We start from the raw sequence: 19,285 nt of genomic DNA on the forward strand, positions 1-19,285 counted from the left end.
GAGTCACAAGAGAATTCTGATGCTCATTCAGTCCCCATGCAGAGTTAAGTGTGCACCTGGACCTCCCATGTCCTGCCCTGAGCCTTCCCAGGTGAACAAAATAAATAACAACAATCACATTTTCATTTTAGAAGCACTTGGTTTTATTGCACAGAAGCAATTGAAAGTGGACTCCAGTGGAAAGTGCGCCCTGTTGTGATTCAGTGGCCAGTGCCCAGCCTCATGGGCTCCCGCTCTTGCAGAATAAGAGAATGCTGGGCAAGGGCTTGACCACTCCTTTGGAAAACAGAAGGCATTCGGGAATAGGTTAAGACATCTCAAGCATAATGTGTTTCTAACTGCTCATTCATTATTGCGGTCATCTGTCAGTACATACAGGAAGTAAATGCACTTATTTGGAGAGGAGGGGGGCAGTTTTTGTAGTCAAGTGTTTACGTGTAGCATTCGGCATATTATCACATTCGGCTACATAAGCTATCATAACATAGTTGTCCATCGCCTGGAGAGGGTTTGGGACATGGGGTAGGGAGGGGGTCAGGAACTGGGAGTGCCCTCTCTTGCTACCATATTGTTAACAGAAAATCCTGTTTGGTGAAGGAAGGCCCGACATCAAAGCATGTTTTTTTTCTTATAGAACAAAAAGGGAGGAAAAAAATGAAAATTCATTAGACTGACCCTTGAGTTCTGGGACCCTCCTGAGTTTCTTTGGCTGCTCTGGGGTTCCTTTCTTACTGCCTTACTTTTCCCCCTTGGTGGCCTTGTCCTCTGTGGCCTTCTCTGCAGGCTTGCTGTCTTTTTGGTCCGTGCTAGAGGATTTTTCAGCCTTTTCCATCTTGGGTTTGCTGGGTGTGGGGGCCTCCTTGCTGGGCTCCTTGGAGACACCCTTGTCGTCCTCCTTGGCCTTGGCCTCCGTTTTGGGTTTCTCCTCTGGCTTCTTGGCCTCTGCAGCCTTCTCCTCCTTGGTGTCTTTCTTTTCGGGTACTGCTGCTGCCTCTTCTTTCTTTGGCTTTTCTGGTTCCTTCTCTGCTGGTTTGCTGGGTTCGGCTTCCTTCTTGGGTACCTCAGTCTTGTCTTTGGGTTTAGCTTCTTCCTTCACCTCCGCCTTGGCAGGAGCCTCCTTCTCCGGGGTCGCTGCTTTCTTCTTATCCTCTGTCTCTTCCTTCTTGGCCTCAACTTTGGATTCTTTGGGCTTCTCGACAGCAGCTTCCTTCTTGGCCTCCACCTCGGGCTTTGGAGCCTCCTTCTTGAGAGCCTCGCCTTTCTTGCTGTCCTTCTCCTCAGTTTTGGGTGTGGCTGGAGCCTTCTCTTCTGCCTTCTTTGGGGACTCTTTGGGTTTCTCCTCCTCCTTCACGGGTGATTTCACCTCTTCTTTCTTTGGGACCTCCTTCTCAGGGGATTTGACCTTCTCTGGGGATTTGGCCTCCTCCTTGACAGGGCTTTTGGCCTTGTCAGGGGATCTGGTGTCTGGAGGGGACCGTGCTTCCTCCTTCACTGGAGTCTTGGCTTCTGGAGACTTTACATCTAGAGTCTTGGCCTTCTCTGGGGACTTTGCTTCTTCCTTCACTGGGGACTTGGCTTTCTCTGGGGACTTTGCTTCTTCCTTCACTGGGGACTTGGCTTTCTCTGGGGACTTTGCTTCTTCCTTCACTGGGGACTTGGCTTCTTCCTTCACTGGGGACTTGGCTTCTTCCTTTGCTGGGGACTTGGCTTTCTCTGGGGACTTCACCTCCTCCTTCACTGGTGACTTGGCTTTCTCTGGGGACTTTGCTTCTTCTTTCACTGGGGACTTGGCCTTTTCAGGGGATTTTACCTCAACTGGAGACTTGGCCTCTTCCTTCACTGGCGACTTGGCCTTCTCAGGGGACTTTGTTTCTTCCTTCACTGGGGACTTGGCTTTCTCTGGGGACTTCACTTCTTCCTTCACTGGGGACTTGGCCTTCTCAGGAGACTTGACCTCAGCTGGTGATTTTGCCTCTTCTTTTACTGGGGACTTGGCCTCAGCTGGTGACTTTGCTTCTTCCTTCACCGGGGACTTGGCCTTCTCAGGAGACTTGACCTCAGCTGGTGATTTTGCTTCACCTTTCACGGGGGACTTGGCCTTCTCTGGAGACTTGGCCTCGATTGGTGACTTAGCCTCTTCCTTGGCTGGGGACTTGGCCTCAGCTGGTGACTTGGCCTCGTCTTTCACTGGGGACTTTTCCTCAGCTGGTGACTTGGCTTCTTCCTTCACAGGGGACTTGGTTTCCTTTTCTGGGGATGCAGCCTCTTCTGCTGAGGGAGACTCTGCTTCTTCTTTTCCCTCTTCTGCTTCTTCTTTTCCCTCTTCTGCTTCTTCCTCTTCTCCCTCTTTTTCTTCCTTGCCTTCCTCCTCTTTGGCCTCTTTCTCCTCTTCTTCCGTCACTTCTTCAGTTACTTGGATCTCTTCTGTCTGTTCCTCCACAATCACAGTTTCCTTCTCTGACTTTTCTACCACCTTGATCTTCTCTTCACTTTTGACTTTTATGTGAGTGGATATGGAGGGAATTTTCGGGAGTGCCTCTGGAAGAGAGAAAGGACTTGGGCCAAAGCCAATCCGACACTCTTCACCTTCCAGAAGTTTTCTGCAAAATGGATAGTGGAACATATTACTCTATTAACTCAGAGCAGATTTGTTGGTTTGGGGTCTTCCTAGGGTATCCTGAAGCTCCATGGCATCCAATGACATGAACTTTGGTGAGGGAAGGAACATGAATGAATGATAGTTTTTTTGAGGGGGGTGGGGGCACGGTAATAAGGATTGAGTCTGTGGCTGCTTTACCACTCAGCTACATCTACATTTCAGCTTTATTTTGAGACAAGGTCTCACTAAGTTATCCACACTGACTTTGAATTTGAAATCCTCCTGCCTCAGCCTTCCAAGTTGCTGGGCTTATCAGTGTGTGCCACTGTGCTTGACATTTTTATTCCTTTTTATTAGTAGTTAGTTTATTTATTTAGGTGCTAGGGATCAAACCCAGAGCCTTGCACATACTTAGCATGCACTCTACCCCTGAGTGACACCTCCAGAAATAAACACTTTGGAGAATGGAGAAAGTCATTCAGCACATCATCCAAGTGACCTCTAGACCTATACTCCTATGGGGTTGTTCTTACTTAATGCAGTGGACACTGCAATTTGTGAAATTAAACAACTCCCCTTTCCACACCTGAAGAATGGTCCATAATAGAGAGCTCCTACATAAACAAAAGTGGTAAAACTGGTGGATCTCAGCAACAGAATACTTGCCTAGTCCTGGGTTTGATCACCAGTACTGCAAAAATAATGATGATAATAATAATAATAAATAAAGGACAGAGAGAGAAAGAGAGAGCAGGAAGCAAGCAATTCCACATTGATAAATTTAGTTTAAGAGGTCTTACAATATTGTCATTTGAATTTTTCCTGTCACTCTTTATCATTATCCTTTAGGTTTTAGAAAGAGGGTATTAGAAACAGTTCCTCCTGTTGGCTTTGCTACTAACTAGATAGTGACGTTGGCCAAGTCATTCAAGCTCTTAAGGGTTCAATTTCATTATTGATAAAAAGAAGATCATTTGGGCTGGGGCTGGGGCTGGGGCTCAGCAGTAGCGCACTTGCCTGGCATGAATGAGGCACTGGGTTCGATTCTCAGCACCATGTATAAATAAATAAAATAAAGGTCTATCAACAACTAAAAAATATATAATTAACCAAAAAAAAAAAAAAAGGATCATAAGAGTTCCTACTTCAGAGGGTTGTTTCAGTCAAACAGTGAATAAAAAGGATTTAGCAGAGTGCTTGCCTTACAGTGAATGTAGGGGTAACCCCTACAGACTGGTGCTTCCCAATTTTTAAAAAACATGTATTTATTTTAGTTGTAAATGGACCTTTATTTTATTTATTTATATGGTGCTGAGACTTGAACCCAGGGCCTTGCACATGCTAGGCAAGCGCTCTACCACTGAGTCACAACCCTAGCCCCTGGTACTTCCCAAAGTTAACAGCACACAAATCACCTAGGAGCCAAATGCAAATCCTGATCCAGTAGCCAAGGACAAGGCCTAAGTCTAACTAGGTACTAGACAACATTGATTCTGCTAATTCATGAACCACACTTTGAATAGCAAGATTAGAGATTAGAGCCAGGGGTTGTGGCACATGTCTGTAATCCCAGCTACTGGAGAGGCTGAAGCAGGAGGATCACAAGTTTGAGGCCAAACCTGGGCAACTTAGCAAGACCCTGTTTCAAAATAAAAAAGGGTTGGGGGTGTAGCTTAGTGGTAATGTAACTTTAGATTCAATCCCTAGCATGGAGGGCGAATTATAGACTAAATAAGGTCAACAGGTGGGGGTTGAGGGGATATAGCTCAGTCCGAAGAGTGCTTGCCTCACATGCACAAGGCCCTAGGTCAATCCCCAGCACCTCAGGGGAAAAAAAAGTAAAGTCAACAGATGGAAAATCAAAAGTCATCAGTCTGCAACTAGGAAAGGTCCTCATGGGGGTCAGCCCTGTTCCTCAGACCTGCTAAACCAGAAGGGCTCATCCAGGGGGATTGGCTTTCTCAGAGCCACCCTTACTAAGTAAGGGTGATTACCACGTACATGTATTACTTCGATTAGTTTAATAGGATTAGCTCACCCAACAACCCGTGATATGGATCCTGTTATTATCATCTCCATTTTACTTCCCCAAGAAATGAACGCTTAGAAACCAAAGGAACTCTAAAGGAACTAGGTGTAGTTGCATGTGCCTACAATCCCAGAGACTCAGGAGGCTGAGACAGGAGGGTTGTAAATTCAAAGCCAGACTTAGTATTAATGAGGCTCTAAGTAACTTAGTGAGACCCTGTCTCAAAATAAAAAATTTTAAAAGGCTGGGGGTGTGGTTCAGTGGTAAAGTACCCTGGATTCAATTTGTAGTACCAAAAAGAGAAAAAGAAAGAAAGAAATTCTAAAGGATAGAGTTGTAAAAGCCTCTGACAATTTAAGTATCTATTTCTCTCCAGAGCAGGCCTCTGGCTGACAGGATTTGAAGAAAAGAAGAGTTTTAACTCCTTAAGTCACTGTCGGGATTTCTGCCTTTGCCAGACATGGTGGCACACACCTGTAATCACAGCGGCGGGAGGCTGAGGCAGGAAAATCTCAAATTCATAGCCAACCACAGCAACTTAAAGAGGCCTTAAGCAACTCAGAGAGACCTTTAGATAAAATATATAAAAAAGGACTGGAGATGTGGCTCAGTAGTTAAGCGCCCCTGGACTCAATCCCCAGTACCACAAAAAAAAAAAAAAGATTTCTGCCTCTCAGAGGGGTAGACTGGTGGTACTAGGGGTTACTAGGGTTACTAGGGGCTAAGGAAAGGAGAGAACAGGGGATGAAGTTTGAGTTCAAGATGATAAAAAACAGTTTTGGAGATGGATAGTGATAGGGTTATACAACAGTGCAAATGTACTTAATACAACTGATATTTAAGATGGTTAATTGGCAAATATTATGTCATTCATATTATCAAAATTTTTAAAAAATGGCTTCTGTCTTTAAACAGCCATGTTGCCTAAATAGAACTTGAAACCCAAGGTTTCACCTAAAACACAAGGGCTCTCTGCCATTCAGCAGCTCCTGGCCCAACTCACCTATAAGCAGCAATCTCAATATCCAGAGCCATCTTGACATTCAGCAGGTCCTGGTATTCTCGGAGCTGGGCTGCCATCTCCCACTTGGTGTTCCTCAGCTCAGTGTCCAGCTGCTGAATGGCTTCCTGAGGATGACAGATCATATGTGTCACTCTCTAGTTAATGCCTATCCCTTATCACCAGGATATCTGGGGCTGGCTGTGTAAGCCCAAGCTGCCCTTCCCAGTAAGGCTCAAGTGGGACCAAACCCCATCCTATCAAAGCTTCAGGGTCCTCATTTGTGGACATGGAAAAATCTGAAGCAAAAATCTCAGCTTGAGGAAAGGTCTAGAATGAAATGTCTCAGATGCTAGCCTGGTCATGAGATGATGTGTGAATTTTCACAGATCTCTTAAAATTAGAAAATGCTCAGTGGGGGGGCTGGGGTCATGGCTCAGCAGTAGAGTGCTCGTCTCTCATGTGTGAGGCCCTGGGTTCGATCCTCAGTACCACAAAAAGATAAATAAAATAAAAATATTGTGTCCATCTACAACTAAAAATATATATATTTAAAAAAAAAAAAGCAAATGCTCAGTGGAACCAGAGCCTTATCTGCATTTTCTCCTTACTGCTTCCCCAGTGCCCCAAAGAGCCTGCCTGCCACATCATCAAGGCTTGAAAACATCTGTTCTTGATGATCTAATGACAGGGACAATACACAAAAGCATATTAAATACAAGATAAAACTTGTCATCTCACCCTAGGCCCACTGCAGCCACAGCTTAAAGAGAACTATTATCACTTTTTATTTTCTCTTATTTGTTTCTCTGCTTCCTAAAACTCTATGATCACTATATATTACTTATATGCTGTTTTTTGAAAGTTATCTTTAATTGGAGGAATCTGCCAAGGCCCTCCCCAGGCTACACACAGGTTACTATTAAATGGATGTCCTACTGAGCACTTCAAAGTCTGTCTCTCTTTTTAACCTTCAAAGTTCTGTAAAGCAAGTGTTAGTTTTTGTTTTTCTTTCTTTACCTTGTCACTGCGGAGAAGAAATTTAAGTTCAGACAGGCCGAAAACTCTCCTGGGTCACACAGCTACAAAGTCCTGGTATGTCTAACTCCAAGAACCATGGTCTTAACCACTGCATCCTGCTCAGGGAAGGGGAGTGACTTGTACAGGTCACTCAACCAGGAGAGGCAGTTTGTCCCTATGTCTACCTGGTAGGATGCAATGTCAGCCTGATGACGGTCCTCTAGCTCAGAGCGCTGCCTCTCCAGGGAATCCTTGGTGCTTTTCAGAGCCTCCAACTCTGTGGTCCTGGCCTGCAGCTGACGCCGGTACTCAGTTATCTCCTCCTGGGCTGAGCGCATGGCATCTGTATTCACTTTAGCTGCCTCTGACAGTCGGTCCAGCCTCACTAGGTAGAGAAGGAAGCAGGGCACAGGGTTAGACACACCTAGATTTGGGTTCCAATGCCTAGATCTGGAAGGTGACACACATGGGTTGGGGAGTCAGTGGGTGCCAGGCACCATGGTGGATGCTTACCTCACTCTATGCTATGAGAAAGGCAAGTGATCCAGCCTAAAGCCACCTAGCTAGTAAGTGGCAGAGTAGGATTCAAATCTAGTGATTATATCTGGTTCCAAAGACTAGACTCAGTCTCCCTCAACCTAGAAATTTATATCAACCTTCAGGGGACAGGAAGCTCTCATTTCTGGTCCCAGTACCAGGTCCAGCTCCCCAGCAAGGGGCTGGCACTGCTGGAGACTCAGATGTGAAATTTTGCCCATGAGGTTTAACTGAGCTGAATGCTGGAGGCTTGTGGCTGAACTTGTTAATGAGCCTGTGACCTTTGAAGGCATGAGAGTTCTGAGCAATCAAGTCATCATGCAGTCATGGTACCTTCCTTACAGACTTCTGCGCAGAGTCCAAGATCACTGCAAGTCCAAGGTCCTGGGTGTCAGCCCTTCTGTTCCGTCCTCAACTTGGCTGCGCATTGCATAGCACAGGAACCTCCCAGTTGATGGCAGCCACACCCTGGCCCCTGCCACCCACAGGCTCCTAGTTCTCAGAAGACCTTGAGGGGGCCAGTGGAGGCCTTTAGATTGGTTTACATCCCCTGAGAATGAACATCCTGAATCCCCACATAATAGCACTGAGAGCCTGAGTCTTGGTGGAGAGAAGCCAGCTGTCTGGACCACAAGCCCTGGGATGGTTTGCCTGAGTGAAGGGCAAATTCAAGAGAACAGAATTCCCCTCTGGGAGTGGCCTTGCTGCAGAGATGGGGGAGGGGTTCTGCCACTGCAGATGGGTAGAAAGGAATGGGATATTCCAAGCATCCAAATGAGCATTCCTGGCTTTCCCTGCCAGTACTGGCAAAGACTTAGAAATCTGTCCAGGTGGGTGAGAATTCTAACCTATTGTGGATTGCAAACTCATTTGAAAATCATTGAAGCCTCTGCACTCTCCCCAGAACAAAGCAGTTTTACAAACAGTTTCAGCTGGGATCATATAAGTCTCCAGACTGAGAAGGTCATTTGGTCCACCCAGCTCTTTCAATCAAAAAGAAATGAAAACCAGAGAGGGCTAATGTTGGTCAAGGTCACCCTGCAGCTGCTGGGCACAGCTTTAGGATAGCTGCAGTCCAGCTGACTCAGGACTACGTGGAGTTGGGTGGTGGTGGGGATTTGGGAAGGTTCCATGTTGCTTAAGAGAGGGGATTTAAAATAGTGAAGAGGCCAGCCTCAGCCATTCTTGGTCATTGGTTGTGGTGACCCACCTGGGGAGAGAGGATGTGAAAATGCCCCACCCATTTCAACCCGCACTGCAGATTAAGGTGGGGGCATTAGGCACGGAGCAGGTAGTGGGGCGGAGCCTACTAGGGTAGGGGCAGAAGAATGGAGACCCAGCAGAGTGCAGGAAAGGGAGATGGGCGGCACTTACAGGGTATGCACTAATGACCAGAAGCCAGCGCTACTTTGGAACTAGAGACAATTTGTTTTGTTCCTAATGGGCAAAAATCTCAGACCAGGGGGCCCCAGAGTGGACGCACAAAGAATCTGGAGGAGAGCAACCAAAAGAGAACCCAGAGTTGGTGGCGTCCTACAAGAAACCTGTGAAAGTTACTTAAGTAGGGGGCATGCACTTTGCGAGGGAAGCTGAGTTGTGAGCCCTCTGATTCTGCTACACGGAATCCAACAGCACGCCTAGGGTCAAGCCAGGGGGCAGCTAGCTGCAGGGGCACCCCTCCCCAACCCCCACGCGCCTGCGCACCTCGAAACCACTCCTCTGACTGCAGCGTGCTCTGCACAGCATGGCCTTCGAGTTGCGCGCGGATCTCACGCAGCGCCGACGTCACGTCGCACTTCAGGGCGTCGCGCGCCTCGGCCTGCGCCTGCGCCTGCGCAGCGCCGCAACCCTGGATCTGACCGAGCAGCTCGCCCACCTCCTCCTGGTGGTGGCGTCGCAGGTAGCCGCACTCCTCCTGCAGTGCCTGCGCCTTTTTCTGCAGCTCGACTCTCGCAGCTTCGGCCTCCTGGGCGAAGCGCGCTAGTGCGCGCGCCGCAGCCTCAGCCTCTTCGCGCTGCCGGGCCTCGTCGTCGAGGCGCTGGCGCACGTGTGCGATGTCCTCGAGTAGGTGCTCCTGCTCAAGGCGCAGCTGGCCCCGCGCCGCGCCCAGGCGCAGCACTGCGCCGCGCATCTCGCGCACCTCGCGCTCGTACAGCTCACCCATGGCTGCGCGGCCTGCCTGCTGCTGTCGCAGCGCGGCAGCCTCTCCCTCCAGGCTGCGGTTGTGCGCCTCAAGCTGCCGCACCTTGTCGATGTAGCCCGCGAAGCGGTCATTGAGGGCTTGCAGCTGCTCCTTTTCGCTACGCGCCGCAGCCGCCGCCACCATGCAGCCCTCTGGCCCGTTGCTCAGCGTATCTAGCGAGTCGGTGCTTGAGGCGGCGCCTGCGCCACGGAAGCGGCTGGGCGAGGCTGACACGGAGCTCACGGACGTCCGAGCCCACGAGTGAAATCCGCTGGAGGAGCCGGCCGCCGAACGCGAGCCGCCCTTCCGGGCCAGCGCATAATGCAGGCTGCCGCCTCCGTGCAGCGGCGCTAACGGGGCGCCCAGCAGCGCGTCCGCGCCGCCGAAGCTCATCATGGCCAGGCAGGTGCGGGCCGCCGGCAGAGCCGGAACGCGGGGCCGGGACGGGGTGGGCGGCACTGCGACAGCTCCGGGACGCCAGCTCTTTTATAGCCGCCTTGGCCGGGTCCAGCCCCTTGGCAGTGGGGGGCTGGGGAGTCGGGCCCCGCCCTCTCCACCTCCTCCCCCGCGGCCCGGGGCCGACCGGCTTAGCCGCAGTGAGAGGGGCGGGGCAGGGGGAGCAAGGAGTGAAGGGGAATCGTCGCAGCGACTGAGGAGTCTCCCGAGGTCAGGGCAAGAGGTGGAGGACTTCCGGAGAGTACTAATGGGGACCCTCAATGCGGGCGGGAAGACCCTGCTAGTGTGTTTAGAATAAAAGAGGGGACCTGATATAGGGGAGAACAATTAGACTTGGTAGGAATCGGGGGTGGGTGCCTTCGGGGTGGAGCGTTGAGATATGCTGTGATCATTAGGATGAGGGGACCCTTGCATGGGATGGAGCACAAGGTTTTCCTAATAGTTAGGCCTTGGGGATAGGAGATGCAGAGAATCTGTAGCGGGTCCGAAATAATGAGGGAGCCAGGCAGTTGAATGGGGGCACGGTGTACGCTGTAGAGAATAGATAGGGGACTCCTACCGTGTTCCCCTAATTGCTAGAGCAGCCACTGGGAGAGGACTTAAGAAACTCTGCAGCTGGCTCTGGAATAGGGAAGGAGGACCTGGAGTTGAAAAGGACAGTAAGGCTACCCTGAATTGGGGTATGGGAGACACTGCAGAAAATGGAGAGAGGGACCCCTGGGTGGTGGTGAGGAAAGAGTATTCTTTAAAAAGTCTGCAGTGGTGCCCAAGATTGGAAGTGGGAGGTAGCAGCTGACCTCAGCAATAGGGCCTCTAAATGAAGGGACAGAGGGGTCTCCTGAACCGCGGGGAGGTGGGCTGTGTTTGAGGGGCAGAGTTCTGTATGCTGGGGTCAGCTCTGTAGTTTGCTTGCAGAATGACCTTGGACAAGTTCTGTCGTCCAGTTCTAGCTTTTCCTTTTGTACAGTGAGGGGGTCTTGCCCTAGGGACCAGCTGCAACTCCAGAACCCAGGACCATTGTGGAGGAAGGTCTCCAGCTGAATTAGAGGGGAGCCCACATATTGCCTATAGGTATGACAACCGTTTTCCCACAACTAGAATATCTATCTTTCTCCTTCTCTTTTTCATCTCCTCAGTCTCAACTTTTCACAGCCCAACCCCCACAACAGACAAACTGACACCTCCACAGGCATCCCTTCTCACTCCCAAGGAAGTGGTGGGATGCTTTCTTACTACTCAAGTCCCTCATCCCCATGAGCCCTAGTGGGGAGTCAGGCAGAAAAAGGGGTTCCTTGGGTTTGGGGACTCTGCAACTGCTTTGTTATGGGGCTCTTTCTTGGCTTTGCTTCATGTCAGATGCATTGGGAGTGGGGGTGGCACTGCGGCTGGCATTTCATCAGTGACAGAGCCTGCTTCTTGTTGGGGACATAGGGGTTAATCTCTGCCTTTGCCTTTACCTTGGAGAGGGGAGGGGTGCAAGCTGTCTCTTGCCAGGGCCCTGTGCTATGCGGATAAGAACTGATGACAGGGTAGGTGAGTGGTCCAGAAAGTCACAGGGGGCCAGGGACCCACTCCTGGATGTTTCACTAGGGATCTATTTTCTGGGAAGTTCTCCATGCAAACCTGGCCTGTACTCCTTTTCCATTGGGAGCTGAAAGGACCCCCAGGGATACCCTGACATCCTCTGGAAATCAGAATAGACTCCCCTCCCAGATCTGAATCTCCCCAAGGCAGTTATTTCAACCCCCACCGCACCCCCAGCTTATCCTCTTTTTCCTTCTTTTAGGATCCCCAGGACAGAGACTGACAGACCCTCCAGAAAAAGATCCCTGCCAATCCCTTTCTCTTTGCCCTCTCTCATGCCCAGACAACTGGTGTTAGGCAGACCCTGAGAGCTGGGGAAGTGATGGTGCTGTTCCTTTAACCATGTTTTACTGGAAGGAGAGTGCGCTGGGGAGCAGGGAAGAGGGGGAAGGGAGTTTCTGGCTTTGCATGGAGAAGCAGAACATGATGAAGCATTTTTCCCCCACTTAAAGGTCCAGTCATGCTTTGGTTTGCAGGGGGCAGAGGGGCTGGTTTGCAGGTGATGCTGGGAGAATGAGGTGAGTGGCTGGTCTGAGGTACTGGAGAAAGGCATGGGGTAGAGGGGTGCTTGGGCAGGACCCTCTTGCTGTCACATGGCTCCCCAATTATTTTTCATTCTGCTTGGAATTTTGCCATTTGATCCTTCTTACTTTGAGTCTCATCAGTCCTCTGCACAATGCAGATACTTGCTCTGGGTGTGGGAAGGCTGATAGGAGGGATGGGAGTAAAATAGGAGGGGGCAAGATAGATTTGTTAGGGCCAGAGACCTCACCCATCAGATTACAGCTTGCTACAGATTCCAGAAATCCAAAGTATGATTTTTTTATAGCTGGAAAATTGGCACAAGATCTGGAACCCTGAGGTCATTCCCCCAAAAGACCCTTCAGGCTTACTAGAAAGCCAACCTTGGCCTCCTGCCCCTCCCCACATTTAGGTAATTGTCCCCTCCTGAATGTTCCATGGTCCCCAGTGTTAAGTCTTAGCAGTACATTCACTCTGTGTCATTGTGTGAATGAATGATGAGTGAATGAAAGAATGAATTCCATTAGTCCTCCAGACAAACTTTCGGTCTAGAAGGAACTAAGAATGATTCTGCCCTGAATCTGTGCCTCAGATCACTTTCACCTTCTTTCCTATGGTTCTTACCACTTGGAATTGAATGGAACAACTTATTATTTCATCCATCCTTCATCCTTCCATGCCTCCATCCATCCATCTCTCCCTCCCTCCCTCCCTCCATTGCTTATTGAGCACCTGTTATGCTATAGGTACACACTAAATGTTGAAATTATAATATCCCACAAGCTTCTAAAATTGTCTCTGGATTCTCAAGTTCTTCCCAAATCCCAACTCATCATTTCCTAAGGCACTTTCAAGATAAGTGCTATAGTCTGGATCTTGAATACCCCTGAAAGGCCCATGTGTTAAAGACTTGGTTTTCAGGGTGGTGCTGTTGGGAGGTGTGGCCTAATTGCAATGCCAGATAGTCCTGCTACTCTGGGCTACAAGTTCAAGACCAGCCTCAGCAACTTAGTGAGACCCTGCCTCAAAAAAATTTTAAGAAGTCGGGACCAGCTCAGGGGTCAAGTGCCCTTGGGTTCAATCCCCAATCTGGGGGAGGGGAGGTGGAGGGGGTAATGGAAGGCCTTTAGGAATGTTTCCTAAGGGAACTGTGGGACTCAGTCCCTTCCTCTTTCTTTCCTTTGCCTCCTAGCCATGAGGTGAATGGTTTTGCTCCATCATGTACTCCCACCATGATGTGCTACCTCACCACAGGCCCAAAGCAGCCAACTGATGTGAACTGGAACTTCCAGAACTGTGAGCCAAAATAAACCTTTTCTCTTTATCAATTGATTGTCTCAGATATTTATTAGAGTAACAGAAATGAGACTAATGCAATAGGTATACCTCCAAAAAGAACAAAAAAGCCATAAAGCTCTCTGTGAACATCTGCGAGGCATTGCTGCCACTCACTTCATTCATTCCACTAGATGGGATTAAACCCCACAGTGAACTTAGAAAACTGAGACTTCAGTGAGATGGAATCCTTTACCTCCCTTGTATACAACAGAGAAGACTCACCGTGTTTTCTTTGGTGCCTCTTCAAACCTCCTCACTTGTCAGGGATCACTGTTCCTGTTTTATGTACTACTTAAGTAAATTGAAGCCAGAGTAAGGAAGTGGGTTATCTGGGTTAGCGATAGCCCAGTGTCTCAGGTCATCCAGGTCTAAGCTAATGCTGGACACACAGTGTGGAAACCAATTTCTCTTGTACAGTAGAGGCCTTGGTAGTCTGAGGGTAGAGGAATGAGAAGTCCCCAGAAAGAGAATGAGCAACTTTCTGGGGGTGAGATTGGGGAAGGAGTCTGACCTCTGACAGATTGCTCAGCTGAGATTCTCTCTGACCCATGATCCAGTGTCAGCACATCCTGTATTTTCTTTTGTTTTGGTGCTAGAGGATTGAACCCAGTACCTTGTGCATACCAGGCATACATTCTACCACTGAGCTGCACCCCAGCTCCTCAACACATCCTATATGAGGGCCCACTCCCTGCACCACTATATCCTTTATAAGGAACAGCATTGACCATTGCTTGGGGTGCATTTGCTAAACCTCATTTTCTTTTCCTGCTTTTTCTCCATAGGACTTGACTTTATTTTCCCTCTTTGACTCCTCCCATTACAAGGTAAGTTTCACAAGGACAGGGATTTTTGTATGTTTTATCCACTGCTGCTTTCCTCAGTGCTTGGAATAGTGGCTGGCATACAGCAGGTGCTTAACAAGTACTTGTAGGATGACTGCAAGGTTCTGCCTGAGAGGCTGGTGATCACCTGGATATTTCAGCACCGGGCCATGGACAGTTCCCAGCCTGCTTGGCCCTGGGAGGGAGGCTCCCAGAGGAGTGATTGGGGAAGGGGGCCCTGAAAGTCCCCAGACTGAAGCCTCCTAGCCCCAGCTATGCAGTCACCTTTGCTGAGGCTCAAGCCCTGCCACTGCATTGCAACTCGCTCCACTCCTAGAATTGCCTGTTCGGGTTTAGCGATTCTTTCTACTTCTCCATGAAGTGCTGAGCGGGGTTTCACATCTCTCCCTCTAGTGGTCATGGTGCCTCATATTCTCTACCAGTCCTTCCTCTGCCTTTCTCCACTTCTTTCCCTTTCTCCTCTCCTTTCCCGCTGCGTCATGTGCCTTTCTCCCCGGTTTGTCTGTCTTCCTTATCCCTTCCCCCCCACCCTCCTCTCTGCCCCACCCCACTAGACTTGCCCTCTTTTTGCTTGGTTTGAGTCCGATGTGTGGTAAAGGAGAGACAGCCTCCCTACCCCTCCTCCCTTTAGGAAGCAAACATCAAAGATTGAACTAAGAGCTGTTTTTCATAAACCTTCCCCTCCTGGGTTCCACCCACGTACCTAACCACTGGGGACTGCCTGCAGCTCATGAAGCCTGCAGGAGGCCTGCCCAACCCCCCCCCATCTGCTGCTCTTGGACTATACAGTGTGGGAAGCTGAATCCTGCCCCAAAGGCCAGGAACTGGTGGGCGGATTCACAGCTCTGCTCCAGGATTTGTTGTGGGCAACTATGGTTGAATGACTTTTGGCCTGTGGTTCCCAAGAAGGGGAATGAGACAGTTCATTGGTCTTTCCTAGGGGACCCTTGTCTTGTAACCACATGGGACTTGCTGATCACACATGCTCTATGGCTGTCAATACTTTTTTGTTATCCAGACCAAGAGGCTAAGTAGCAATAGGAATGAAGGCGGTCATCTAAGAAAAAGACAAAGTGCCTCTGCTTTTATGCCTGGTCTCTCTTCCATTGCAACTCTATTTAATAGATATGACTACTAGTCCCGCTTCCTGGATTGGGAAATGAAGACTGAGAGACTGAGTAATTTGTCCCAGGTCACACAGCTAGCAAACAAAGCAGCTGGGATTTGAACCTAGTTCTGATGGGCTCCACAGCAGGTAAGCTCAAGTATAAGATTTTGCAGTCATGTGTCACATTCACTGGGGTCCAACACTTTCCCAATTCCATTACAATTGACTGGAAACCTTGCTCTAAGGGTTACTTCTCACACATTGGTGAAAGCATGCGGACTTGAGAACTAGCTCTGGGTTTTTATCTTTTCTCTGGGTGGTTCTGCTGGGGCAGAAAGGCAGGAGACTTTCCAGGCAATACAGTCAGGAAATTGAAGTGATGGTCAACTCAGCTTTCTGGACATCCATGGCTGAGGAGTCAGATAAATAGAAAGTAGTCACGGAATGATGATTGATGGTCACAATGTAAACCTGAGTCATCAAGAAAACAGTTTTGGCAGCCTCCATGTGGTGAGCACCTGCCCACTGCATTCTCTGCTTACATATGTGGTTTCTTAGTGGCTCTGCCAGGTGTGCAGGATCACCCTTTTCTATGGAGTAAGACATTTGAGATCAGAGAAAGTGACCTTCCAAGGTCACAGGGTAGGGTTCTGTGGCCAGGTTCTAGTGATGTTTCATCTCTATGCTAGAAGAGAAGAAAATCATAGTCCATTTTAGAAAGATTCTATGCCAAAGAATTTAGATTGAAATGTTGGGTCTTGAGATGAATAGCAAATGGATAAAAGTTCATTCCTCATGGTCATTGTTGGCAGGTCAACAAGGCATGACTGGGCTTTAAAAGAGGCTCTTACAAGTAAGTGGACCCAGCCAGGCATAGTGGCATACAACTATCATCCCAGCGACTCAGGAGGTTGAGGCAGGAGGATCACAAATTAAAGGCCAGTCTCAGCTATTTAACAAGGCCCTCAGCAATTTAGCAAGACCCTGTCTGAAAACAAAAAAATAAAAAGGACTGGGGGTACAGCTCAGTGATAAAGCACCCCTGGTTCAATCCCCAGAACAACAACAAAAAAAGTGGGCCCATTTCCAGGCTCAATGGACATGAGAAGGGCAAGCTACACTGTGGCGCATCCCTCTGTAGTTAGGCTGTGTGAGGACATATAGGGCCTGGCAGCGGCCTGCCATCACCCAAAGGTGGCAGATGCCATCATGGGAGAGATGTACCAAGAAAATTTCTGAAACCTCTCTCAACCCTAAGGCAGTCACTTGCTATGGTCAGAAGATTGCAGGAACTCAGAGTGGGCCTGGACCAGGGACCAGTCACACACACCAGAGCAGGCACTCTGCTCCTGCCTTCTAGCTTCTGGAGAGGTTAGTGGTGGAGGAAGAAGCTGATCTTAAGGCCTTACTGTCTGTGAGGGGGACTTAGTGGACAGACCCTGTCTTTAAATAAAATACAAAATAAGTCTGGGGATGTGGCTCTGTGGTTAAGTGCCCCTGCATTCAATATCCGGTACCAAAAAAAAAAAAAAAAAAGAAAATCACAGACTTGCTCTGAAATGCCACTGTGTCCCACTGGAGGACTGGCTGTCTCCTAGAATGCCTTCCTCATCCTCCATCACTCCTATTTGGTGCTGGGTGCCCTGCTCATTACCTAGGTGCACATCTAGTACCTAGCTCATGACTTGAGCTAATGGAGTTCCTGGTGCCTGTGCTTTCTGACCCCTGCTAGACAAAGAGCCCTCCATGAGAGCAAGAAGTAGTTCTTTTACCTGGGCAGTGGGTGATCAAATGGAAGGACTTGAGGACATAGATAGGACACAAGAATGTTCCCTGTTGGGGGCTGGGATGGATTGTGGTTCAGCGGTAGAGCACTCGCTAGCATACGCAGGGCCCTGGGTTCGATCTTCAGCACCACATAAAAATAAATGAATGGAATAAAGGTATTGTGTGTAACTACAACTAAAAAAATAAAAAATAAATCTTTAAAAATAAAAAAAAGAATGTTCCCTTTTGGTAGCTTTGGAGGAGGCAGGGGTGGATGGAGAGGACTGGTGGGCCCCCCCGTCCAAATCTCCAGTCCTGCCGCTATGAAAGTCTTGATTGTGCCACATCCACTTGCACCCTAGGCTTCCTGTCTGAAATCCTTTTCTTCATCTCAATATTCACAGAACCCCTTTTCATTCCTTAGATGTTCCACATTTCCTCCTCCTCCAGGGTGTTTTCACTGACTCCCAGGGATCTGACAGCTGCTTCCTTTGGGCTCTTCCAGCTCCCAGCTTTTCCTTCATTATAGCATGATGCTGTATTCATCTCCTAACTGGACTGTGAGCTCCACAAGGTCAAGAGTCCTGTTAGTCAACGTTGCATCCCTAGGGCTTAGATCCAGAGTGTTAGCACAGTGTGTTGAATGAGTAAATATCAGTCAGCAGTGACTTCCTCCCATAGACGGCACTCCGTGTCATAGATTAGATGTAAGTCATTCTCTGGGCTTAGAGGACCTGAGATCCCATCAGTGGTGTAGACAAAGAAACTGAGGCTGGAGAGGTCAGTGGCAGGTCTGAAGCAGCCTGGACTTTCAGTGTAGCTAACAGTTGCCTTGTTTCTGATTCTGCAGCTGGAGCTCCAAGAGGCAGGAGACAAGACCTGGATATGATGTTCTGAATCGGCAGGGCACTTTGTCTCCTATCACCACCTGCTGGTGCTTCCAAGGTACCAGACACTTTATTTTTTTCCACATGTTTGGATATCCACAGGGAGGAACCTATGGTTATCTCCCTTCATAGATGAATAAACTGAGATGTAGGGAGGTTAATTTGTGAATGTGTGTTTTGCTTTCTTTCACAAACTTCTCTGGGTCCCATTGAAGCCTCACAGATTTATTGTCAAAACCACTTTCTAAAGGACAAAAACGAGGTTCTGGAACTACAGAACCTGTTTCTCTGGCTCTGAAACTGGCTTGGCTTTCCACTTGACAGAATTGCCATGTCAACAGCGCCCCCTGCGGGCAATGGCGGGGAAGCTCCTCATGCCTAAAAGGACCTACCTCCCACCTGAACCAGGGCGCACTGGCCAGCCTGCTTCCTTAGGCACAGGTTGCTGAAGAAGGGGATCTTCCTGCAGAACTGTACCTTAAGCATGGACATGGGTGAATCAATCCTGGGCTTGTGTCTTGACATTTCTGTGTCTGTGGGCAGCAGGGGCTCTTCCAGGTCATTGCCATGCTTACAAAAATCATTTTCAGGATGGGCACGGTGGCACAAGCCTGTAATCCCAGCAGTTTAGGAGGCTGAGGCTGGAAGATCATGAGTTCAAAGCCAGCCTCGGCAACTTAACAAGGCCTTAAGAAACTCAGTGAGATGCTGCCTCTCGATAAAATATAAAAAAGGGCTGAGAGCTGGGCGTGATGACACATGCCTATAATCCCTGTGGTTTAGGAGGCTGAGGCAGCAGGATTGCAAGTTCAAGGCCAGCCTCAGCAAAAGTGAGGCGCTAAGCAAATCAGTGAGACCCTGTCTCTAAATAAAATACAAAATAGGCCTGGGGATGTGGCTCAGTTGTCAGGTGCCCCTGGATTCAATCCACAGTACAAAAAAAAAAAAAAAAATCATTTTCAGAATTCTTGACTTCAAGCAGGCACCTGAAAATCAGAGCTAGATCAGGTGAGCTGATGTCTTTCCTTGCTGCTTGGCTGCTGGTTGGGGACCAGCCTCTTCCTGATGGGTCAGGAGCTCTGCAGCCTGTGTTGGTGATAGATGAGGCATAGCTGTGGAAGTAACAGGTAACAGAAGTAGCTCACATTTACTGAGCACTTAACTGGTGAATTTTATGAAGTACATTCATGTTAGTTGTGTCCCCAGGACAGGGTGTGTCTCATGAATAGGGTTCTCAACTGTAGTACAGGGACATGAAATCCATCATGTGCATTATTTCCACCTCACTACTGTTTGGTAGATACTGGTAATACATTCCCAATTTACTGATGAAGCCCAGAATTTTTCAATAGTAACCGGTGCAAGATAACCCTGCTTAATAAATGCTGTTGAGGATATTGGGGAAAGGGTG

The 19,285-nt window shown here is 48.8% G+C and overlaps 1 protein-coding gene and 1 long non-coding RNA gene across 3 annotated transcripts; one reads left to right on the forward strand and one right to left on the reverse strand.

Annotated features, from left to right (window-relative positions):
- Nucleotides 1-129: 129 nt before the first annotated feature.
- Nefh (neurofilament heavy chain) lies at nt 130-9,778 on the reverse strand. The gene is made up of 4 exons (XM_046427296.2): nt 8,890-9,778; nt 6,834-7,033; nt 5,632-5,756; nt 130-2,600 (listed from the first exon to the last, which is right to left on the reverse strand). Exons 1-4 carry the CDS (start codon nt 9,761-9,763, stop codon nt 737-739), a joined length of 3,063 nt encoding a protein of 1,020 aa, XP_046283252.1. The 5' UTR covers nt 9,764-9,778; the 3' UTR covers nt 130-736.
- LOC131423513 (uncharacterized) lies at nt 9,040-18,025 on the forward strand. Of its 2 annotated transcripts, XR_009225204.1 has the most exons (6): nt 9,040-9,773; nt 10,791-10,894; nt 13,122-13,225; nt 14,053-14,094; nt 15,238-15,367; nt 17,838-18,025. It is a non-coding gene; the product is annotated as an uncharacterized LOC131423513 (long non-coding RNA). The 2 variants fall into 2 exon arrangements; XR_009225203.1 differs by lacking the exons at nt 9,040-9,773; nt 10,791-10,894 and adding an exon at nt 10,908-11,925.
- The last annotated feature ends 1,260 nt before the right edge of the window (nt 18,026-19,285 follow it).

This window comes from Marmota monax, unplaced genomic scaffold (genome assembly GCF_021218885.2).
Source record: "Marmota monax isolate L192 unplaced genomic scaffold, Marmota_monax_Labrador192_F-V1.1 WCK01_AAM20220418_F8-fsc00177, whole genome shotgun sequence".
Lineage (NCBI taxonomy): Eukaryota > Metazoa > Chordata > Mammalia > Rodentia > Sciuridae > Marmota > Marmota monax.

Coding starts and splice junctions, on each gene's coding strand:
- Nefh (XM_046427296.2), bottom strand. CDS start 9,763: ATGATGAGCTTCGGCGGCGCGGACGCGCTGCTGGGCGCCCCGTTAGCG. Junction 5,757..6,833: donor CTGACATTGCATCCTACCAG/GTAGACATAGGG, acceptor TGTCATCCTCAG/GAAGCCATTCAGCAGCTGGA. Junction 2,601..5,631: donor ATTGAGATTGCTGCTTATAG/GTGAGTTGGGCC, acceptor TCCATTTTGCAG/AAAACTTCTGGAAGGTGAAG.